The sequence below is a fragment of the Ictidomys tridecemlineatus genome, chromosome 2, assembly GCF_052094955.1.
Source record: "Ictidomys tridecemlineatus isolate mIctTri1 chromosome 2, mIctTri1.hap1, whole genome shotgun sequence".
Taxonomy (NCBI): Eukaryota; Metazoa; Chordata; class Mammalia; order Rodentia; family Sciuridae; genus Ictidomys; species Ictidomys tridecemlineatus.
This window is the reverse complement of record NC_135478.1, coordinates 152,700,989-152,726,356: the sequence shown is the minus strand read 5'-3', so window position 1 is coordinate 152,726,356 and position 25,368 is coordinate 152,700,989. Positions and strand designations below refer to the sequence as shown.

Sequence of the window (25,368 nt, the reverse complement as noted above, 5' to 3'; positions counted from 1 at the left end):
TTTCTCACCATGCTGGAGGCTGGAATTCCAAGATCACGGGGCCAGAGTGATTGGGTTTTATTGAGGACTATCTTTCTGGCCTCTTCTCTGTGTCCTCATGTGACAGAGGCAGCAATTTCTGCTGGCTCTTCTTACAAGATACCCATCCCATCATGACCTCATCTGAATTTAATCATCTCCCAGAGGCTCCATCTCCTAATACCATTGTGTGGGCAGTTGGGGCTTCTGCATCTGAATTGGCAGGGTGGGACAGCAGCAGTGGTGGTGGTGACTCAGTGCATGGCATAGAGTAACCTTCAGATAGGGCTCCCTGTTTCTAGTTGCTCCCACAGAGGATCTTTCCCAGGATAATCATCTCTGAACCATTGTCAACCTTGCACCAGTTTCTTTTCATTGGTCTTTCCTTCAGCTTCAAGTGAATCTATCCTGCCTGCACCCTTTTTTAAAATTTTTTTTTTTTTTTGGCTTCTGAGTTCCAGTAGGAAACAAAGTAAAATTTTGCGTAAGAACAGGCAGGTCTCTTCTCCACTAACCACCTCCGTGTGGATTTCTCTCATGTCATCTTTATGTAAGTCTTCAAAGTATCCTCATTGTGCAGATCAAGTTCAGTTCGGGGGGTGAAGTACCTTGCTCAATGTACCACTGATGGGAAATGGTAGCAGCAGCATTTCCATCCAAGTTTGCTTTCCCCAATGGACACGTCTTCCAGGGTACCTCAGAACATATCATGGTCATAGTGCTTCCATGCATAACCCTGAATCTTCACGTAAAAAACAGAGGGCACACAGTTTTCAGGCATCCCAAGTCTTTCTAAATGTGAACAGGGAAATTATATTGGAAGGCATCACACCAACAGTGACCCACATTTCTGTTGGTTTACTTGCTCTAAGTGCTAAAATAAAGGGCTGATGTAATCTCTGGGTCAGTTCTGCTTCTTGTCACTTAGTTACCATAACTTATAAATAAACTTGATATTCATTTGGCTGTGTGGATCTTATAACAGCCCTTGTCAGAAGTTAAATTTCCTTCCGTAATCTCCAAGTGCTTCCTAGCTTATAGTGGCCAATGCTACTTGTAGAAGGGTCATGGTACCTGCTTTCTCCTGAATTCATTAGCTTAGCCTCTGCTTCCATCTATGCACCCCCATGTCTTCCCAGTAAACTCTGATCATAACTGTTTTCTTCCCCACTATAGAAAAATAAAGTGTTTTAGTTTATGAATGAATTGATAAAATGAATGAATGAATTGATAAAAATTTTTCACCAAAATAATTTTGATGATGAAATTGTTAGGTGAAGCAAATTTCTTCCTCCAGAAAAGGGTGCCAGGCAAGTGATAGTCCATGAATTAAGATCAAATTAGTTTGCTTTGGTGTAAGACCAATTTTTTTTTAGGGTGATAAAATATCTCATGCTACCATCTGAAAATAATGTGAGTCTAAACTAATTAACTTGTCAATGGCAGAGGGTTGGAGAATGAGCTGGGCAGGTTTAGAAGGTGGTAGGAGAGGACCTCCCTGCAAAGACTCTAAGAATAGGCCATAGTTCCAGGACATAGAGTCATCAAAGCAAAAGCAAATTTAAGAATTTTTTTCTGAGAGTTGAGGTCTTAGATAAGATTGCTAAAGCAGTGGACTTAGATAATGCTTTTGGATTTTACCAAAATTCACTAGGTCAGTCCATCCTATGGTCTGGGTTGCTCGGCCAGGTCACCCTCTGGATTGACAAGGGTTTTGACTGTTATTGGCACACAGATGCCACTCCCTTTCCTTTATTGTCTAAATCCTCATCTAGCAACAAAAATCTATTTTACCTATTATTGTGTAAAAATAAGTATGTTTTAGTCAAGAAAACTGCCTGGAAGTTGGGAACTGGTCTCAAGATTTCAGCCAGACCTCTTACCCTGGGCCTTACTTTAAACAAGCCCTGCCTTCCTCCATTCCTCTCTCCTTCTGCAGAGGTTCTCAGGTACAGAATTTCAAAGATCAACAAAGTTTCAATATTGTTTTGTTGGAACGACACAGGATTGCTAGCCATTTACTTCTTGTTTGTTTTAATTTATATATCCATTTACTTTTTAAGTAAAGACATATATAAAATTCCTATTTAGTGGTACCGTTGTTTTGTTTAAAAAAAAAAGAGATTTTAACAACAAAAGGACTAAGGAGTCTATAAACTCAGAATAAAGGATAGTATTTTAATCAATCTTACCAATTTTTAAAAGTACTCCTTTTTTCTTATTCTTCTCATTTTCCCATCAATTGGTGTGAACATGCGTATAAATCAATACCAGCACTTCATAACCACTGTCCCGTGGTACTGGCATAGTAATTTGCACAATGACTCATTGAATAACTGAGGTCCACCTAACTATCTTGCTTTCTAAGTTAATAACTATTCCACTGTGTTTGTACCTCATGGATGTGTGGCAATTACAGCTTTCTACCTCTGTGGCAGTAATACTCATCATGACTAATGTCTAGTTATTATTAAACTTGGTGAGTTTCTCAATTCCATTCCAGAAGTTTCCTTTGTGATTATTCTTCAGTGTACAGCAAACCTTGTATTGAGCAGGCTTTAGAGGGGCTTTGGTGTTTTCAAAATTACCTTTAAAGCTGCAATAAAGATTTCTCTTACTCTGCTTAGCTTTCTGATTATCCAGCCAACTTCAGCCGGTGGTGGCACAAAGAGATGAAAGCAGTGAAGTTTCCATCCCAGGAGACAATCTTTGATTATTATCTGGACCACAAAACTAAGAAATTTTTGCCTTGGGCTGACAAAATCCCCCAGTTTACCATGGATCCAGATGTACCTCTGCAGGTGGGTGTGTGCTACAGCAGTATTTGAGCCCTTTTGTAAAACAGTCTTTCTTTCTTGCCAGATGGATAAATTATTATTGTGTTGATATGCTCAGCATATAACATTTTTCTCAGAAGAATCTTAAGTACAGGAATGATTAGTGAGAGAGGCTTTTATTTTTCTGCAACATCCTTTTTTCTCCCAATTTATTTCAACTTAATTCTGTTAACAGCATTTTTTTTTTTTTTTTTTTTTTTAGTTTTCCTAGAGACTTCAAGAGTTTTGTAAAAAATAGGAGTCCTTGTTCTGTTAATTCTCTGGTTCTTATATCTGACCTTGTATTAATCTCTTAGCACTTTTCACATACAGCTTTCATCTTTCACTTTCCCCTGTGAGCCATAAAATAAATACATTTAATCTTAATGTGGTTGTTTTAGATTCCCAAGACAGCTGACAAATCCAGATGAATCTTGTTTTCTTCTTTCTCTGAGATCGAGTTATTCTTTGACCCTCCTCTTATTCTACTTTCATGGGGTTTTTTTTTCCATTTTATTTATTTATTTTTTCTCAAAATCATGTCATTCTGATTCATCTTGGAGTTTTATCATTTCAAACAACACCCTATGTATAGAATATAGTTTGTATTAGAAAGCACCAAGGGTCACATCACAGAAAATCCAAAGTTTGTTTGCTGGAGCTGGGACTAGTACGACAAACTAAATGGGACCCCGGGAACCCTTGGCTCAGCTCTGGAGGCTGGAGGTTCAGAGTGTTAGTGGGGTGGTACCTTCTGAGAGCTGTGAGGCCCCTCTTTGGGCTATGGATGTTTGCCAGCGGACTTAGTGTTCCCTGGCTATGGTGGCTCAACACCAGTCCTCAACTGACCTTTTCTGTGTGTGTGTGTGTGTGTGTGTGTGTGTGTGTGTGTGTGTGTGTGTTTCAAATCTGCCAGTTTGTACCACCCGTCATTGTGTTAGGAGCCTCCTTAGGTTAGTTCACTAGAATTGCCATAACAACATTACAGGCTGAGCAGCTTAAATGATGGAAATTTATTTTCTCACCATTCTGGAGGCTAGAAGTCCAAGATGAGCTTGTTGGAGGTTTCGTTTTTCCTCTCCTGCACTTGCATGTCCACCCATGGTCTTTTCTCTGGGTATACATCTTTGCACACTGCCTCCTCTCCTCCGTGTCCATATTTCCTCTTCACATTAGCACTTCAGTCACATTGCATTAGGGCTTACCCTGTGGCCTCATTTTAAGTTAGTTACCTCTTCCAAGGGCCCTGTCTCCCAATATGTCACATTCTCAGGTACTTGGAGTTAAGCCTTCAATACGTAAATTTTAGGAAGACAAAGCTTTGTCCTCTGAGTCTTCAGAATTCATGTCCTTCTAATGTGCAAAATATATTCACCCATCCTAACTGCCCCAAAGACTTTCCCCCTTCCAGCCTTAACTGTAAGTCTCAAACCTTAGCTTGTGAAATTGGAGAAGTTATCTGATTGCAAAATGCAACAGTGGGCAGGCATAGGATAGACATTTTTGTTCCAAAGGAAAAAAATCAGAAGGTAGACAGGGGTTATAGTTTCCCAAAATGTTTAAAAACTAGTAGAGCAACTTCAGTTAGATTGTTACAACTGAGAATAATCCTCTTTGGCTCAAGATCCATTGAGAAGTTAGCCTTACCTTCTGGGCCCATTATCAGGGTAGTGTTGTCCCTGAGCTCAGCCTAACATTCCAGCCCCACCCCTATAGCCCTATCCAATAGTCCTTCCCCGAGACCCTGGTTTGTAGCCTCTAGGCCCACTGAAGCCAGAGAAGGGACCCACCTTCTGAAACTGAGGAGGAGACATCCTTATCCTCCAGGGCTGTGCCTTTTGGGCCCAGGTGGCAGTGCTACCCTTTTAAATCTCTTAATTAACTTTGGGGTCATTTTCCCCTTTTCTAAAAAGATAACACATGATTGTAGTCAGATGGCTTTTTCCTGTAGAAGTCCCATGACCTTCCCCAATTTTGTCCTGTCTCTATTCCCTTAAAGCTGAGAGACTGGGATCCCAAAATTACCTTTAAGAGCCTGCCCCCAGTGATCTGAGGACATCCCACTAGGCCTTACTTCTGAGATTCCACCACTGTTCAGTACTGCCACACTGTAACCTGGCCTTCAGCACATGGACCTTTGAGGACCGTTGATGAAAGAGGTGGCTTAGATAAAGTAGGAACTCTGCCAGGAGGGAAAAAGGAGGAGGCAACTAATGATGTCCCTTAAGTCTACTTTACGTATTTTGAAATCTTCAAACTACCTGAATTTTAGTTACTCAGCAATATTATCTAGCTGATTGATTCTATCATGTTCTCAGTCTTCAATCAAAAATACTGAAGATGTTAAAATTGGTATCATGAAGTTGGTGCACCTTATCAGTTAGTATCATTTATTCAACAGAACTGTGAGGACCTAGCAGTCTTACTCTGGACACATTTGTGCCAAATGTATTTATTGGGTTAACAGACTCTTAATGTGTTAGAAGACAACTTGGAGGCCTGGCACAGTGGTGCGTGCCTGTAATCTCAATGGCTGAGGAGGCTAAGGCAGGAGGATCTGTGAGTTCAAAGCCAGCCTCAGCAAAAGTGAGGTGCTAAGCAACTCAGTGAGACCCTGTCTCTAAATAAAATACAAAATAGGGCTGGGGATGTGACTCAGTGGTTGTGTGCCCCTGAGTTCAATCCCTGGTACCCAAGAAGAAAACCATGTAAAATCAGTAATAATAAGTCCCCACCAGGCCTCTCATAAGTGCTTTAAATAGCTTGTCTAATCTTTACAGTAACCTAAGATATGGACTGTTACTAGCCCTTTTCTTACAGATGGAAAATAGGAAGAGATTAAGAAATCATTCCATAGCTATGCTGGTAGTGGATATAGAATAACCAATGATCCTAGTTTGCCTGAGACATTGGGAGTTTCAGAACACTAAATTTGAATTTTATTTATTTATTTTTGGTACCCGGGATTAAACCAGGGATACTTAACCACTGAACCCTAAACCCTTTTTATTTTTTATTCTTAGATGGGGTCTTACTAAATACCTAGGGCCTCACTAAGTTGCTAAGGCTGGGTTTGAACTTGTTATCCTTCTGACTCAGCTTTCTGGGATAGATAGGGAGCCACTGGGATTACAGGCATGCAGCACTGCACCAGGCTAGATTTGAAATTTTAAAGTAGGAAATTCTGGGCAAACTAAGAAGAGTTGGTCACACTGTAACAGCAGATCAGATTTGAACCCAGACAGTTCTGCTCCAGAGTTGATGTTCTGAAGGGCATTCTATGTAGAGGGTGAGATGTTGCTTAGGCCCTGACTGACTCAGGTCGGAATCCAAGTACCACTTCCTAGCCAGCTGTGCTAGTCACTATCACCAGTTATTTATGTTCTTTAAGTTTGAGCTTCATCATCTCTTAAGTGGAAATAATAACAAAAATCTCCCCATAGTACCTGTATCATGTGACAAGATACATGTAAACTATCTAGCACACATTGAGTTCTACTAAGTGTTAACTATTAGAACTAACATGTGAATAAAAGAGCCAATAGACAAGGTAGAAAGCAAATGATGGCAACTGAGACCAAGAAAGGAGAAAAAATATAAACTGTCCCTCTAAAGAAAAGAAAAGAAAAAAAAGACCTTTTTAATGTGGCACAGAACTGACTAGCTTCCAGTAGGCCCTATGTACCACTGAGATAAAAAGAGTTCTAGAGTAAATATTCATGTCATGATTCAATTTGGAATGATGCAGTTGCTATTCAGTGTATTCGAACCCAATGACAAACTGTATGCATTATACTTAACACCTATTTCTTGTGAACAATATAAATCCTGCTAGTAGTTTTTTCATTTTATTTTGGTCTCTGTTTTAGTCAGCTTTTTTGATATTGTGACTGAAAACCTCACACAAACAATTTAGAGGCAGAAAAGTTTACTTGGGGGCTCATGGTTTCAGAGGTCTCAATCCATAGGTTTAATATTGTGGTGGAAGAAAGCAGCTCACATGATGATCAGAACACAGATAGAGATTCCACCTGCCAAATACAAATATTTACACCAAAGCCACTCCCTCAATGCCCCACCTCCTCCAGCCACACTCTGCATGTCTTCAGTTACTACTCATTTACTTCCATCAGGTGATTAGTTCACTGATTGGATTAAGGCTCTCATAACCTAATCATTTCTCCTCTAAACCTTCTTGCATTGTCTTACACATGAGCTTTTGGGGGGACACTCACATCCAAACCATAATAGTCTATGCAGTCAAACTGTTAGCTTTTAGTCACTGCACAAAATTCCATTGCCTGCAGTCGACATGGGCTTACCCCTTTGTCCTGATCTTGCTTGTTAATCCATGTTCCTTGAGTCTAATTTTTCTTGGTGTTTTTCCTTTTGTTGAATTCCTATAAGCCACTTTGAATTCCCTGTGAAACAATATGGTATATGTGTAAATTAATAGCCAATTTTCAAATGTAAAAAATCAAGCTTTAACTTTTAACAAGGTAATACATAGTGAATTTCAGAAGTTCTTCAGCTTCCTGGCTCTTCCACTTGAAAGCCTCTTCTGCCTTCAACCACTCTCTCCCGACTCTGACCCTCTTTGGCTGGATTGTGCCATTTAATCTAACTGGGTCAAGGCATTGCCAGTTTCTGAAGAGTGGTGGCCAGCTTCTGGAATGTTCACTGTATTTCCTTCTGTGCCTCAGACGAGGTTGGGGGAAAGGTAGATATCCTGTGAGAGAGCTTTATCGGGTAAAACTTGGTTCAAAAAATATACATCATTTGCTTATGTTGTGGCGCCTGGATGTCCTGCCCAGTTGTTCTCCAGCTGAGATGTCTGAAGGCTGGCAATTCAAAACTGAAAATTGGATGAAATCTCTCCCCACAGGCTGTTAACTTGAACTAACAATTCTTTGCATCTCAATTCTAAAGTGATTATGAAAGGTCAGTTATAAAATTTTGAAATGCTTGTCTCTGTCTGACCTTTCTCTCATTCTGGTGTCTCCCTCTCCTTCATAGAAAGTTCTGGTTCACACATCAGAGACAACCCGTCTTAGGTATTTCATTGAGTTGTTGCTCAAGAAAGGAAAACCACTCATGCTGGTTGGAAATGCTGGAGTGGGGAAAACGGTCTTTATGAGTGGAACACTGGCGAGCCTCTCTGAGGAATTCCTAGTATCCCGGGTGCCGTTCAACTACTACACGTCGTCTGCAGCCCTGCAGAGTGAGTGCTGCTCCTGCTACATAACAGGGGTGCAGATGTGAGTGAGAGGTAGAGATTGGCTGTTAGCACGAGGAGTAGGAAGAGCTCTGGTTGCAGTGTACTTTGAAAGAGAGTTAGGATTTCAAATGTTTGAGGTCATACACAGGCAAAGAAGAAATCTGAAAGTATCTACTAAGTAAAGACATGGAAGAGAAAATTGTGAGATAAATTCAGTGAATGTGGAAGATGACTGAAACATAGTAGGCAGAAGATGAGGAAAGACTAGAGTACAGAGTGGGGGTTTTGACGTACATGGAGTGAACAGTAGGTTTTCTGGATAATGAGACTTTTAATGTTAAAACTAGAATAGCCCAATCCTGGACAACCTTGGCTAGCTGACCACCATAACTGTAGAGATGGCTGAGGTGCAACCAAGCAGATGGAGTTTCACGTGGGAGGAAGTGGTAAGCCATCAGGAGAAGCAAAGAAATGTCAGATGGGAGCCATGTTAGGAAGAGGTTTGTGAGGTGAAAAGAGAAGTCCTCCCAAGAGTCTCGAGCTGAATGTAATGCATTCTTGGGCCAGAGTTGTAGAAAGGGAGGTGACAGGTTGGGAACAGGAGGCACCATTTGTGGGCTGTTGCTTAGACAGGAGCCCAGGAGAAAGAGTCCTATGAGGCTCTGCAGCTGGCCAACTGAGAGAGTAGTAACCTCATCAGAAGCCCAGAAGGCAAAAGAGAGGTAGCTCTGAGTGGAGAAGAGATGATGTTAAAAGGAGTTTGAAAAGAAATTTGGAATTTGAACGTCCATGTGCCAATGGCTCATAGGAATTGATGACCACTCAGCCTTCGGAAATATGGGCCTGCTGCTTGGAAAAGGTGCACTTCTTTTTTTTCATTTTTTTATTAATGTGATCATTTAACAAATTACATATTTGTTGGTATCCTGGGAATATAACAATTCCTTGATCCCAAGGCCTTAATAGTCTGCTTGAAGAGTCAACATGGAATTAGATACTGTGCCTGAGACACACACTATTCAGGATTTTCCACACCCACGACTCTGACACATTGAAACCAAGTCATGGGCACCTGGAAAATATAACTTTCTAAACACATGGGTCATGTTTACTGTCCTCTGGAGCTTTGCATTTCAGTGGTGTGAGAGGAGAGGTGTGGGAGACTTTCTTGAGCTTCTCCTACAGTTTCTTTGGGAGACCAGGCTACAGCAGCACTAGCAGTAGATGTCGGGGAGAGAAGTCTCAGGTCAGCAGGGAGGTGGTCTCAAATGTGACAGACAACGTGAGTGTGTTGAGGTCCCCAGAAAAGGAGAATCGGAGTGACCTTTGGCAACAGAAAGGATATCAGCAGGATAGTGTGACATAGGAGGAGGTAGCTGAAGACACATCCTTGGTATTAAACAGTTGACAGGTGATACCTGAAACCATGAGATAGATAAATCAACAGAAAAGGGAGGAGAATAAGGAAAAAAAAGATAATGAAGTGTAAAAAGTTTACATTTGGCCAGTAATTGGTAAACAGAATTATCTGTTTATATCAGGAATTCTTGAGAAACCTCTAGAGAAAAAAGCTGGTCGTAACTATGGTCCAGGAGGAAATAAAAAATTGGTTTATTTCCTTGATGATATGAACATGCCTGAAGTGGACTTATATGGCACTGTTCAGCCGCATGCTCTGATTCGACAGCATATTGATTATGGACACTGGTAAGCAATTATCTGTATTGTCTACCTAAATCCAATTATTATGGATGAACGTGTTTTTTAAATATTGTTTTTAGATTTTGACAGACCTTTATTTTATTCATTTATTTATATGTGGCGCTGTGAATTGAACCCAGTGCCTCACACATGCTAGACAAGCCCTCTTCCACTGAGCCACAACCATAGCCCCATGGGTGGACATTATAAGATGAAATTGTCCCCCAGGTTTTTCTCTTTCAGGGAGCATTTCCTGCAATACTTTTTGGATTTAGACTGTATCCCTATCCATTATATTAGATGAAATAGTTTCCCTTTGTATCTTTGAAAGATTGGATTGAAAAGTAGCCTAGAAACATAGGGACTGTCGAGAGATTATGTTCTCTTTAAAAATTAATTCACTCTCAATTATTAAAGAGAAGCTTGGACTGAGGATGTAGCTCAGTGGTTCAGTGCTTGCCTAATGTGCATGAGGTCCTGGGTTCAATCCCTAGCTCTGATAGAGTGAAAGAGAGGAGGAGAGAGTAAAAGAGGATGGAAGGAGAGAGGGAGAGGAGGGAGGGAGAGAAAGGGCACTGACTCCCGTGTGTGGATTTGACATTCTACATTCTGTCTTTCAGGTATGATAGACAGAAGGTGATGCTTAAAGAAATCCACCACTGCCAGTATGTTGCCTGCATGAATCCCACCGTGGGCAGCTTCACCATCAATCCAAGGCTGCAGGTAAGGTGTGTAAGCAGCTCTCCCAAATAGCCCCCAGATGTAATGCTCAAAAATTATGAGTCCAAATTCTTGATGTTTAGTGCTTTTGAATACAAAATAAAGTTCTTACTGGACGTTTTGTTAAGCATATAAACTTTTTCTTAATTAGTAGATTTCCTTTTTTAAGAGCAGTTTTAGATTTACAATAAAATGAGCTCAAAATACAGTGTTCCTATAAACTCCCCCACATACTCCATTTTATCTTAGTATCAACCTGTTGCATTAGTTACAACTGTTGAGGAATATTGATACATTATTATTAACTAAAAACTAGAGTTTACACCAGGCCCATTCTTTTTGGGGGGGCGGGGGAGGTGCGATACGGGGGATTGAATTCAGGGGCACTTGACCACATCCCCAGCCCTATTTTGTATTTTTCATTTGGAGACAGGGTCTCTCTGGGTTGCTAGCACTTCACTTTTGCTGAGGCTGGCTTTAAACTTGCCATCCTCGTGCCTCAGTCTCCTGAGCCACTGGGATTACAGGTATGCGCCACTGCATATGACTAGACCCATTCTTTATATGAGACATTCTGTATGTTCTCACAAACACATGAAAAGGGTATCCACTGTTATATTATCATGTAGAATAGTTTCACTGCCTTAAAATCTTCAGATATCCTGCTTTCCCTTCATTTGACCATATGCCCAGAAGTAGAATTACCAGGTCATATGGTAATTCTGTTTTTAACTTTTTTTTGTTAAGTTTTCCACAGTGGCTAAATCATTTTTCATTCCCAGCAGTGAGGCATAGCATTCCAATTTCTTCATATTCTTGCCAACTCTTGTTATTTTCCATTTCCTTTTTTTTTTTCATAGTAGCCCATGCTAATGCAGGTGAGGTGGCATCTGATTAGAGAATGAATTTGTATTTCCTTAATGATTAGTGATGTTGAACATGTGGTTACTGGCTATTTGTGATGAAATTTCTATTAAAATACTTTGCCTATTTTTGAGTCAAGTGTTTTGTTGTTACTATGTTTTAGGAGTTCCCTACATACTCTGAATATTCTTAAAAACTTATCTTGTACTGTCCCAGAATTTTGCCTTTTCTAGAATATCATATAATTAGATTCACATAGTATGTAGCCTTTTTATACTGTTCTCTTACTTAGCAATATGCTCTTTAGGTTCGTCTATGCCTTTACATGATGTGAAATATTATTTCTTTTAATCACTGTTGAGTATACATTTCATGAATGTACGCAGTTTATTCCTTTACCCATTGAAGGTTGCTCTGTCAGATTCTTGTTGCTGTGACCAAAATACCTGACAAGAACAACTTAGAGGAGAAAGTTTATTTTGGCTCACAATTTCAGAAGTTTAGTCCATGGTCAGTCAACTCTATTGCTCTGGGCCTTAGGTGAGGCAGAGTATCATGGCAGAAGAACATGGCGGGAGAAAATGGCTCAGCTTGTGGCAACTAGGAAGCAGAGAGAGAGAGAGAGAGCAAGAAACAATGGACAAAATATAAACCCAGTCATGCCCCCAGTGTCCTACTTTTTCTAGCCATGTCTCACCCGCCTACCATTCAAATTGTGAACTTGTCAAATGGATTAATCCACAGATGAGGTTACAGCTCTCATCATGTAATCATTTCACATCTGAACATTTCTGCATGTACACAGGACCTTTAGGGGGACATCTCATATCCAGACTATATACTGTTGCTTTCAAGTTTGGGCAAGGATGCGTAAAGCATAAATGCATAAACATTTGCGTGAGGTTTCTGTGTGCATGTGTCTTTCAGTGGTAGTAACAGCTACCACCAATACATGCGCCTCAATAACATATAGTGGTGTCACTCACTCACCTGGAATCCACTCAGGGATTAAGCTAAGTATCTGCTGATCTTGGCTGAGCTTGCTTGTAATTGTCTAAGGGTTGACTGTCAGCTCTTGTAGTGTGGCTTCAGCTGGAGTAATTGGGACCACAGGGTTCTACTTTTGTTTGTCTCATCCCTTGGTAGGTTTATAGAGTTCATGGGAAAGCAGAAGCTTAATAGATCAAGAAGAAATATGCAGGCCTCTGATGGTGACTGACATATTGTCACTTCCATCTCATCCTATGGACTTGAGCATGTCATCCAACCAAATCCAGTATCAGTGGAAGACACCAAGAAAGTTACATGACTGGGGTCTGGATACTGGGAAGAGTAAAAAAACTGAGCCACTTTGCAACTTTATGGTACAAATTATAATCCCTGTTTTGTATGACTCATCTTTCTTCTTTCTTTTCAGAGACATTTCACAGTATTTGCATTCAACTTTCCATCTTTGGATGCTCTAAACACCATCTATGGGCAAATCTTCAGTTTCCATTTCCAGCACCAAGAATTTGGCCCATCAGTTTTCAGAAGTGGCCCTTCTTTGATCCAGGCGACAATAGCGTTCCATCAGATTATGACGCAAACCTTTTTACCCACAGCTATAAAATTCCATTACATTTTTAATCTGAGGGACCTATCAAACATCTTCCAGGTACCCTGACTGTTCCATATTATCCTTCCCAAGTAGATAAGTAATTGTAGGAATATTAATGCATTCATTTATGGAACTTAACTTTAAAGCTATGCTATATAATTTTATGCGAATTCTTTTATTTTATTCTCATAAGCTCTATGAAGTAAATACAGCAAGTTTATTATTTGCTTTTTTTATCAATTAGAACAGTGGTTTCCCTTCAGTTTGCATACTGTCTTAGTCTTTTTGTGCTGCTATAACAAAGTGCCTGATGCTAGGTAATTCATATACAATAGAAATTTATTTCTCACAGTATTGGAGGCTTAGAAGTCCAAAATCAAGGTACAAGCAAGTTTGGTGTCTGGTAAGGGTCTGATTAATGCTTCCAAGATGGTGACTTGAACACTGTGTCTTTCTGTGGTTGAGGAGATAGAAGGCAGAAGGACAAGCACATAATACCTCTTTAACATCACTCTTCCCTCATGACTTATTTATCTCCTAAATTTGGGAAGACATTCAACTATGTTCCACTTAGTAATAGAAGCAGAGATAGAGATTTGGACTCCTTAAATTGAGTGAGTTAATGGTCATATTTTGGCATAAAACATTCATATGTGATTTTTAAAAAAATTATTCTAATTTTTTATATATGACAGTGGAATGCATTTCAATTCATTATACATATATAGCACAATTTTTCATATCTTGTACACAAAGTAGAGTCACACCATTCATGTCTTCATACATGTACTTAGAGTAATGATGTCTATCTCATTTTTGAACATGTTAAGGGAAATAATTTTTAAATTGATGGAGCATTTTGGTTTGATACTGAAAATCAGTTTACTTACCTAGTATGTTAGTTAGGTTTTTGTTACTATGACAAATACCTGAAAGAATTGACTTACTGAGAGAAAAGTTATTTTCACTCACAGTGTTAGAGGCTTCAATCCATGATCATTTGGCACTATTGATTTGGGCACGTGACAGCACATCAAGACAGGAATGCATAGTGGAATGAGACTACTCACCTTGTGACCAGGAAGCAAAAGAGAGAAGAAGGGGCTAGGGTCTTATTATCACTTTCAGGGTCACAGTCCCAATGACCTAAAGACCTCCCACTAGATCCCACCTCTTAAACATTACTGCCTCTCTGCAGCGCCATACTGGGGACCAAGCCTTTAGTACATAGGCCTTATGAGGTGGCGGGGTACACTTAAGATCCAAACTATAGTATTTGGTAAAAGGACAGTGTTTATATATTGAGTTTACAAAGGAAGAATAGAAAAGAGAGTTGAAAATTCAGAATTGAGGCAGATCCAACCAGTATAATCTACCCTGTATAATAAATGTAGTTGGAAGGTTATTTATGATGTAATGTTCTTTTGTGAGAGGGAGAAGGGGGAAATCTTCATAGGACTTCTTTTTAAAAATATATATTTATATTTATTTTTTCCTTATAGGTGGACACAATGTCTTTATTTTTTACATTTATGTGGTGCTGAGGATCGAACCCAGTATTTCACACATGCTAGGCAAGTGCTCTACCACTGAGCCACAACCCCAACCACATAGGATTTCTTTACAGCTCTTTTCAAAATTACTCCTAAACTGCCTCAGAACCCTAACACAACATCAGACAATAGTTATTAATAACATGAACCATTTCTTTTCATGTCAGTTTTATAGAACTGACAGAAAGACTATGCTTAATAAAATATTGTTTTAAAAGCAGATTGGGGGCTGGGGTTGTGGCTCAGCAGTAGAGCACTTGCCTAGCACATGTGAGGCCCTGGGTTCGATCCTCAGCACCACATAAAGATAATTAAATAAAGGCATTGTGTCCAACTACACCCAGAAAATTAAAAAATAAAATAAAATAAAAAAGCAGATTGGGAGCCAGGCATAGTGATGCACACCTGTCATCTCAGCAGTTTGGGAGGTTGAGGCAGGAGGATGGCAAGTTCAAAACCAGCCTCAGCAAATGCAAGGCACCAAGCAACTCGGTGAGACCCTGTCCCTAAATAAAATACAAAATAGGGCCATGGATGTGGCTCAGAGTCCCTGAGTTCAATCCCTGGTACCCCTCCCCCCCCAAAAAAAGCAGATTTGGACTCAGTGGTAGAGTACTTGCCTAGCATGTGTTAGGTAGGCCCTCTGTTTGATTGCTGACTCTGTGAAAAGAAAACACAAAAACAAAACAGTTTGAATCTTAAGAAAAGGAAAGGAGGCTCTAGGTAAAGTGGAATGTGGTCCTGCCTGCTCACCCTTCATGACCAGTCCATCAGGGCCACCTGATGCCTCCAAGTAATTTTTTAAAAATTTTTAGTTGTAGGTAGACAAAATGCCTTTACTTATTTATTTTTATGTGTTGCTGAGGATTGAACCCAGTGCCTCACACATGCTAGGCAAGCGCTCTACCATTGAGTTATAACCCCAGCCCTTTTTTAGCCTCTGAAGCTCAGTTCTCCACAGCTCCCTGGTGTTCTGTAAGTGCTGAGCAAGCGCACGCTCCATGACACCTGTATGAACCAAGATACTGAAGGGCAGGGTGGAGTGAGCACAGGAGTCACGGTGTTTTGATGCTAATCCCAGATCTGCCCACAAAGTGTGAATTTGAGTAGTTCACTTCGGTCTTATATTGTTTGTCAAATAAAGGAGTAAGACTGATAGCAAATGATTTTTAAATTAAAAAAAAAAAAAACAATGTTTTGTGTGATTTCCATGTTGTTTTTCCTTTGGTTCTGTGAACTCAATCCACCTCGAGACTTAACAAGTGCAAGTACTCAGATGTGGTATTTAGTTCATGAACTGATGAAATACAGTACTGATGGGTACTGTTATAGTCAGCTTTTTTGCTGCTGTAACTAAAAGTTCTGACCAGAACAATTTTTGAGGAGGAAAGGTTTATTTGAGGGCTCAGTTTCAGAAGTCTTAGTCCACAGAAGGCCAGCTCCATTCCTTGGGGTTCAAGGTGAGGCAGAACATCATGGCAGAAGAGTGTGGTAGAGGGAAGCAGCTCACCTGATGATCGGGAAGCAGAGAGAGTTTGTTCACCCCAAAGCCCAAAAGACCCCAAAGCCACTCCCCCCCGTGCCCACCCCCTCCAACCACACCCTTCCAGCCTTCAGTTAATTCCATCAGGGGATTTATTCACTGATTGGGTTAAGGTTCTCACAACCCAACCATTTCTTCTGTGAACTTTCTTGCATTGACTCACACACAAGCTTTTGGGGGACACCTCACATCCAAACCATAACATTCTGCCCCTGGCTCCCAAAAGCCCACACTCATCTGACAATGTGAAATACATTTAGTGGTATAGTGGTATAAAATTTTTTAATGTTGATTATCAGAAGGTGAAGATACTTTTACCTACACACTGTAAACCATATTTCTTTTAAATTGCTAAGTTTAGTATACAGTTAAAAATAATTAAAATTAATGTATTTAGAATATCATAATCTTCTGAATTAAAAGTATGTTTCCACTGTCACCTCATAGGGAATTTTGTTTGCTTCTCCTGAGTGTTTAAAAGTTCCAAATGACTTAATGCACCTGTGGCTCCATGAATCTTCCCGTGTTTATGGAGACAAACTGACAGACACAAAAGATTGTGATTTGTTTCAGAAAAAATTGCTGGAAACTGCTTATAAATATTTTGAAGTAAGTATGTGAATTTCAGAGGTCATTACTTGCTGTGGTACCAGTTAATTGTTGGGGCCAAATTTAGAGATGGACATGAGTGAGTTGCAGGTCCCTTTTTACTGGGATTCCAAAACATTCTGGGTCTGGACTTGGGTGCACCCTCCCACCTACCTACTCATGGAGGGATCTTCAGGCTTTTCCCTTGATAGGCCGCTCTGCCTCAGAGGAGTCTTTCTCAATAGTTGATACACCATAGTTTTCTTTTCCTCATCCTGTAGGGTGTCAACAGTCACGTGCTGCTCCAACAGCCCCTTGTTTATTGCCACTTTGCTCATGGTGGGAGAGACCCATGTTACACGCCAGTAAAGGACTGGGAAGTGCTCAAGATGATTCTCATGGAAACATTAGACAACTACAATGAGCTGAATGCCGCCATGCACCTAGTTTTATTTGAAGATGCTATGCAACATGTGTGAGTTGACTAGTCATGACATATTTTCATGAATGTAACAAACATGCTGCTATTTTGTCATACTCTTAATGTCTTATATAGGCACACTACTTTTTTCTGTACCATTATATACATGCAGATTTTTACTTTATTTCACTGTAGCTGTGTCAGATAAGCATATTAAGAAAGAAGATGAATGACTCATTCAAAATCACATAGTTCTTAAGAGGGGGAGACAGGACTCAACCCGATTCTCCTAGACTGAGCAGGTTTTGTGGAGTGCCCACTTGAGTGCCAAACAGGAAATAGCATGTTTCTTGAGTACTTTGGGGGCAAATTAGAAAAAAAGAATGGAGCCTGTTTTATTGGCAGAAAATTAAAGATAGCTTTCCTGGGGTGGAGCTTAACTGACAAGGCTCTTGCTCCCTCCTAACTGGGCACCTCATAGAGTGCACAACTGATCTACCCCTTGTCTCAGTCATTGTTCTCAGTGCTGACTGGGAACACAGCATCGAGCACCAAAGCCCAGTCCCTTTTCGAATCGAGCTTATTTATTAGTGTCAACAATGGACATTTTTAAGGACATGAATAAATAAGCAGAAAAAGATATTAGAAAGCAATGGGTCATGCTGAGAAATAAAATAGACTGATTCTAAGAAATAAGTTACAGATTGAGGATCCCTTATCTGAAATGCTTGGGTTCAGAAGTGTTGAGGATTTTGAAATTTTTGTTCAGATTTTGGAGTATTTGCACATACATAATAAGATGTCTTAGGAGTGAAAACCAAGTTGAATCATAAAATTTATTTACATTTCCTGTGCATAACTTAAGGGTAATATTATATAACATTTGTAGTATGTGTGTGTTGACTGTAATCTGTCACATGGTATCAGATGTGGAGTTTTCCATAAAAAGTTTTGGATTTTAGAGCATTTCAGATTTCAAATTTTTGGATAAGGGACACGCAACCTGCATTTGGATTCCCAAAGAAGGCCTGGGTGTCCATGAAAGGAGTTGATGTTTAAGCTGAAATCTAAATGGTAAGAGAAGGTTCTGATAATGTCTAGAAGAAGAACATTGCAGATAGAGGGCAGATTGCATGTAACCCTGAGGCAGGAATGTTCAAGAAACAGAAAAAAGTCTCAAGGTGGGTGTAGCAGAGAGAGAAAATAAAGTGAGCAATATATGTCCAGGATGGAAAGCAAGGTTAAGGGTGTTTCCTGGAACCAGGATAAGCACTTTGCCTCCATTCTAAGTGCAGGGAGAAGCTGCTGGTAGATTTTAGCATGGGGATGACATAACGGACTCTAAGTCTAAAGAGTTCGCTTCGCCTCCTCTGGGTAAAGAGTCGATCGCATCTTTCCATCCAGTCCTGCTCTCCTGGTCCAAGTCACCCTCATCCTCACCAGTGTTTCTGATCATTGACAGTGGGCAAAGAGGAAAAAGGAACAAAAACATATCATTAGAAACAGGAAGGAGGAGGGAAGAATGAAGTAAGAGAATCCAAACAGTGAAAAAACAAATGTGGAGAATTCAGTTTCTAGAATTTCTCTAAAATGTTTAGATTCAGTGCTTCACGAAATGTGCAACCCTTATTGGGATCTCTTGTTATAAATACACGAAGCGCTGATGGTTTTACTGATCACTTTGCAGGGATCCTCTGCTTATACAGACAGGGTAGTTTTACTTGGCATCTATGACTTTGGTATTCAGTAGGTTGTTCCGACAATGTTCCCGGCTGGTTAAGATGCACTGACTCTGCTGTGGCTCTGGTGAAGCAAACCTCCCGCCAGTAGCCCTTCAGTGTGCGATTCCCCTGAGGCCTAATAGGTAAAGCCATGTCTTTGATCAGGGATTATGAGCTCAAGGCTGACTTACTCAGGTTGAAGATGATTTAAGAGCACATCCTTGGGTACTGTAGAAAGGGAAATTGCCACTTAGGGAATCTCATGAGGCAGAAACTTTGAGGCAAGCTTTAGCATGAAACGCAAGCCTTGCTTGGAGCTTGGGGTCATAGCTTTCCCATGGTTGTTTTGTCATGTGGTCATGTAAGGTAGAATTTAATGGGATAACTGAGTTTGTAAAAATAACCTGTCTTTTCAGTTATTAGAGGTTTGGGGGAAATGTTCACCTTCACTGGCACTGGTCTTAGGATAAATGACCCCAACTTCATTTTTTCAAAAAGCACTATTTAAAAAAGAAGAGAAAACCTCAGGATCTTTCAGGGCCTGAAGTTTAAGTTCATTCCAAAACAGGAACCTAGAGCAAAATGATGGCATACTGTTTTCTGCACTTGTGCATCTACAGACTTGTGTTGTGCTGTGTGTCTTTCTAATTATAATGTAACTGTGACTTATTTTTCAACTTAGCCTACATTTCACTCATGTTAAAGCCAATTTTAAAAATTCCTAGTTGAATGATGTAGCAGTGATGTCAACAGCATAAGAATCTGGAACCTCTTGGATGCTATAGAACAAGGGATTAGTTGGCCTTACTGGAAACTTAAGCTTTGATAGTTTCAGTAAATTATTCTACAGTGATCTATGCAGGGAAGGCTTTAATTGAAGGAAATAAGAGTCATGTTAAGAGGCAAGTGTTTAATTTATATGGTGAATTAGGTGGAAATGTATGTTGGCCTAAACAAATTCATTCTCTCTGACATAACTAAATAGGAAGATTCCAGGCCTGCAAGGATATTCTCCCTTGATGTTCTTGTTCATGGATGCTGATGTGGAATTGGGATCATTCTTGCTAATCAACTTCAAAATTTAGACACAAGGCCTTGTATATGTTTTCAAGTATGGTGGCAAATGGTAAAGCAAAAAGAGTCCAAAATGTTGTGAACCTGAGAACACTGGTTAGACAAACAGGTGGAGGGCAGAGTAGGCAGCATCCTTTTTTTATTGGGGAAACATGGAAAGGGACTAGTGTTTCCAATAAAAATAGGAATTTAGTCTCTAAATACTTATCTTTAAAAAAGCAAAACAGACCTATCCCAGGGCCTTTGAGATTTCATGTTGGGATGGGTGCTCATTCTTTTACCAGGTGTCGAATCAGCCGAATCCTGAGAACCCCTCGGGGGTACGCCCTTTTAATTGGAGTTGGGGGCAGTGGCAAGCAGAGCCTGTCCAGGCTGGCAGCTTACATTTGCAGCCTCGAGGTCTTTCAGATCACTCTGACCGAAGGGTATGGGATCCAAGAACTTCGGGTAAGCAAAATCGACAATGCTACCGTCCCTCACTCTCTATGCCCAAATCTGCAAATGGTCAAGGCCCTACTCTAAAATGGTGTTCATATTTGCATACAACCTGTGCATATCTTCCTGTATACTTTAAATTATCTCTAGGTCACTTATAATACCTAATACAACATAAAATGCCAGGTAAAACATAGTTATATTATGTAGAAAAATGACAAGGAAAAAATCTGTATGTGTTGAATGCAGGTGCAGCATGGTTTCCCAAATATTTTTTAATAAAATTTTTTTTCTAGTAAATTGTATAAAAAATTGATTGATCATTCTTTTTTAAAAAATTTTATTTTTTTCCCAAATATTTTTGATTCCCTGTTGGTTGCAGAGGCTTCTGACTATTCTATTTGGCAGACAAAGCATAAGCTGGGAGTCCTAGTTTGGGCCTAGGTCTCCCTGACTATGGGGGAAGCGCAGCTCCTTAGAGGAGTTGTTTACCTCTGGCTGTTTTGTCTTCCTGGTCAAATTGGTAATAATAAATTTTTATGTATTTTTATAGGTTTAATAAACCTGGCTCAGAAATATTTGATCCAATGTTTGCTTACTCAAATATGTTTTTCCTTTGCATTAACTGACCCTGATGTTGAACTGTTAATAACCCTGTGTGAGAGAGGGTGGAAAGAAAAAGGCACTTTCTGGGCTGGGGATATAGCTCAGTAGGTAGCATGCTTGCCTCACATGCACAAGGCCTTGGGTTCAATCCCCAGCACCTCAATAAATAAATAAATAAATAAGACACTTTCTTAGGACAAGTAGATTTCTTCCCCTTTAGATAGACTATGAGAATAAAATGTCAAGAGCACATTCAGGAAACTGTGATGCTTTAAAAAATTTTCTCTTTTTTGTGGTAAACTTAAAACATAACTTTATTTATACTTATGATCAGTAAACAATCCAAAAACTTCAGTTAAAAGGCAAAGATTTTTCAAAATTAAAAAAAAAAATCAAGACTCAAATATATCCCATCAAAATGAACACTTTTTCAACATAATGACACAAGTAGGTCAAATAAAAAGGATAGAAAAAACATACCATGAAACACTAATCATAAGAGTTAGTGACTACGTTAACATTCATAAAAATAAACTTTAAGAAGTACCACGAAGAAAACGGAGGGATATTTTATAATAGTGAAAGAAAAAGTTATAAAAATTTTACTTCATGATTGTAATATTACTGAGAAAATGGTACTTTTCATTTTAGAAAGTGCTATTTTACATTATTAAAAATTCATGCTTTTAATGTTACTAGCTAAATAAAAAACAAACTATTTTCAATGAAAATAGAGTATTACTGGAATGAGCAGAAGCTGTCCTTCCATCCTGTTGCTGGATGGAGGCATCCCTGAGAGTTCTACACCCTCTTAGAATGGAGCTGTCACTCAGCAGCAGCTCCTTTCCACGCCCATGCTCCATTAAGCCACTCGTGTAGTTTAGCCTCATGTAATATGACTCTCCTCATTATATACCAGAAGTAGAGGTGACGTCATGCTGTTTTCCCCTGTGGCAAGTCTCTGGGAGGAAAGGCACAGGGCGCTGCCGCCATGCTGAAGTTCCTTGATTCTTCCAGCACTCACTCACGTACTCCCAACATCACATCAGCATTTTAACAAAACATGAATGATGGCCTCTTTCCTTGCAGGTAGATCTTGCCAATTTGTACATCAGAACTGGAGCCAAGAACATGCCCACTGTGTTCCTGCTGACAGATGCCCACGTTCTAGATGAGAGCTTTCTCGTGCTGATTAATGACTTGCTGGCATCAGGTGATTAAACCAACACATTTCTTGAAAGATCTTCCCCAATGACAAATTATCTGTAGTTTCAGTGAACTTTAAAGAGAGATAATTTGTCTTTGAGATGTTTGCTGGGGCAGTCTTTGGGCAGAAACCTATAAACCTAACTAATTTGAGGTGTATTGCTTTCCTAGTTTGCTTATGGAGGAGAAGTGCCATAGAAAGGACTCCAGTGAAGTAGATGTTATTCCTACACGTATGGGTTTAGAGGGTGTGTTCATCATTGCTTGTCCTCAATGTTCTGTATGTCTGAAAACACAAAAAAGGAAAAAAAAATGATATTTCTCATTTCAAACTCTTAAGGTTTAAGCGGATCTTTATTTTATAAAACATATCAGACATTAAAAAATTTCATCTAAAGTTTAAATTGCAATCATCTGTAGTAATTCTACTCTTTTTTGGGGTCGGGGGTGCAGGAGAAATCCCAGATCTGTTCAGTGATGAAGATGCGGACAAGATAGTTTCTGGAATTCATAATGAAGTTCGTGGTCTGGGCATAGTGGACTCCAGGGAAAACTGTTGGAAATTCTTTTTGGCCAGGGTCCAACTACAGCTCAAAGTAAGAAACCCTTGCTTTCTCTGCATATTATTTAAAAGTTGCTTTTGGCACTGTAATGTGAATCTGTAGCAGGAGTTACGTTACAGGTCTGAATTTCAGTGACTCTTTGGAAAGGATAAGTGCCCTTTAACAGGCTGTGTCTTCAGTGTGGCTCTCTCAGGTCTGCTGAGATGCTGGGCTCCGGGGAAGCCTTGGGCTGAGCAGGGTGTGCAGTGCCCAGCTGGACCTCATGTGTTTCTGTCCCAGCAGGACTTACACTGTCACCACAGTCATCTGACAGGACAGGTGTAAACAGTGAGAGCATGTCCTCCTTCCTAAATGGAATAGGTCACACTGGAGGCACAATGTGCTGCATGTCAAGCAGGGATCAGAATTCATGGGGAGGAAGTTTCAGAAAGAGGAAATGGCAATTCTACAAGGGAGGAAAAACATGTTTGGAGAAACCTGAGATAGCCTTCTAAGACTGCAGCATGGAGTTCTTATGGGGAGACCATGATTAATAAGTCTGGGAAAATAAATTGAGATAAAGTAAGGAGTTTGTAAATCATTCAGTGAACAATAGGGAGAGTTTGGAGTTAAGTGACTGGTATGTCAATACTTCAAGGAAAGTAATCTAGGAGTGTTACTCAAGTGTTCTGAGGGTTAACCCTGTGTTTGTCTCCTTAGGCTACTCTATGCTTTCATGTATCATATGAGGATATGAAACGACCAAATAACAGCTCGGTAAAGACAAAGAATTATAAGAAAAGTCTCCCAGTGTATGACCAAAAGCTAATTTCAAAATAATGTTACAGAAAATCCAGGCTTCCCAGTATAAAAATAGTTTGTAACCTCAAAAGATTACTGCTTTACTCCTTCTGCTGTTGCTATACCTATCAAGTTAGTAACAGGTTCTGTGGCAGCTATAAAGCTAGAAGAATTTAAGGAAAGGGTATGGAGAGTGAGCCATGGGGTATGCCTTGGCTTGAAGAAGGTGAAGGAGTAGACTAACACTCTGCAATTTCTAATTACACAGTAATCTTACTGAGTAGTTCTAGGCTGAGTTTAGAAGGTTGGGACTTAAGGTTCAGTTGCTTAAAGAGTTTTCTCCCCACCAAAGATGTGACTGAAATCAGACACATCTGTACTCTCAGTGACTCAGGAGGCTGAAATAGGAGAATTACAAATTTAAGGCCACCCTGGGCTACTAAGGGAAACTATGTCTCAAGAAATAAAAAGGGATGGGAGTGTAGCTCAGAAGTAGAACACCTCAGAGGTAGAAAATCCATGGTACTACCAATTTTCTTAAAAAATGAAATTATTGTTACTGAGTAGCAAGTCCAGGAATTTCTTCCCATTACATGGTAATATGTTTGAATGACATTTTCTTTATGGAATGGGAAAACATTGAATTTGAGGTAGTAATGTTATAAATCAGTGATTATCAAAGTCTGTTCCTCAGAGCTACAGAATCAACATCACCTAGAAACTTCTTAAAAATGGGAATTCTCCAATTCTATCCTAGACCTCCAGAAGCAGAAACTCTGTGGGTGGGGCCAAGAAAGCTAAGCTTTAACAAGCTTTCCAGATGATTCCAAGGCTTCCTGAAATTTGAGAATAATCATTATAAATAATGCTATAATGTGCATCCTTTATATCTTTCATGCTCAACTTTGCTTATTTCTATAGCATAAATTCCTAGAACAGCAATTGCTACATTCGATAGTTGCAAATTGGGATAGCTTTTTAACATGCCTGCACATCCTTTGATGCTACTGTTACTGACAGGGTCATGTACATCACCTCTCCTTGAATATGGATGAACTTATGACTGCTTCAACTAATACAGTAAAACCAAAGCAATGTCGAGTAAATTCTGAGGCTAACTCATAAAAGGGCAATTTCTCTATCAAACTGCACATATTGTTGTTTATAAGAGTTCTATGCATATAAAGTAAATAGCCTTATAGTTATATGTGTGTCATATATATTTCCCCTATTCTTTTATTTAGCTTTTAAGTATGCATATGGTGCATGCTTGTTTACTTATAACTTTTGAATATCTTTTTTAAAGTTCATCTCTTAGATTAATGAGTGTTTTCCTTAGTGAATTTGGGGTTTCTTATGAATTTAGAAAAGTATTTTATTTCCCAAAATTATCTTCAATGAAGCAGATGAAAATCAATTGGGCTTCAGAGAAGCAAAAACTCAACCAACAGTTCCTTAGCCTCTCATATCAGAAAGTTCAGACTGGCTGACTAATGCCCTTGGAGACCCAGGGTCTTATGTCTTGTCTTTCTTCCAGTTTTTATCCTGTTGCGTCCCACCTCCGGATCACAGAATGCTACAGGAGATTTTTATTGTAAACAGGAAGAAGAAGGTGAAACAGATGTGAGGGTTACCTGGATCTGGAAACCAGTTCTCCCCAAAACCTTGAGCTGATGTCTTACTGGTCACACTCTATCAACAGTTACCTGGGAGACTGGGGAGGGAATACTGGAAGTTGGCATGCTGCCTTTATGCATAAAATTGGATACAGATTTCAGAATACATCTGCCCCTCAATCTACTATGGGGTTACATCTCTATAAACCCATCACAGGTTGAAGGTATTGTAGGTTGAAATGGATTCCACACACCTAACCTGTGAAGCATGGCAGCTCAGCAGCACCCTGCACTGTAGAGCCTCAGTTGTCACCTGTCATGATCA

At 39.7% G+C, this 25,368-nt stretch overlaps 1 protein-coding gene across 1 annotated transcript in view; it reads left to right on the top strand.

Annotated features, from left to right (window-relative positions):
• The window catches only part of Dnah11 (dynein axonemal heavy chain 11), a 310,480-nt gene that overhangs the window by 151,533 nt on the left and 133,579 nt on the right, over window positions 1–25,368 (top strand). The window contains exons 45-54 of the mRNA XM_021728753.3: window positions 2,646–2,819; window positions 7,851–8,055; window positions 9,594–9,759; window positions 10,374–10,476; window positions 12,755–12,994; window positions 16,481–16,642; window positions 16,903–17,096; window positions 20,122–20,284; window positions 21,968–22,091; window positions 22,538–22,680. Of these exons, the coding sequence (XP_021584428.2) occupies window positions 2,646–2,819; window positions 7,851–8,055; window positions 9,594–9,759; window positions 10,374–10,476; window positions 12,755–12,994; window positions 16,481–16,642; window positions 16,903–17,096; window positions 20,122–20,284; window positions 21,968–22,091; window positions 22,538–22,680 (1,674 nt within the window). The remainder of the gene's footprint in view (window positions 1–2,645; window positions 2,820–7,850; window positions 8,056–9,593; window positions 9,760–10,373; window positions 10,477–12,754; window positions 12,995–16,480; window positions 16,643–16,902; window positions 17,097–20,121; window positions 20,285–21,967; window positions 22,092–22,537; window positions 22,681–25,368) is intronic.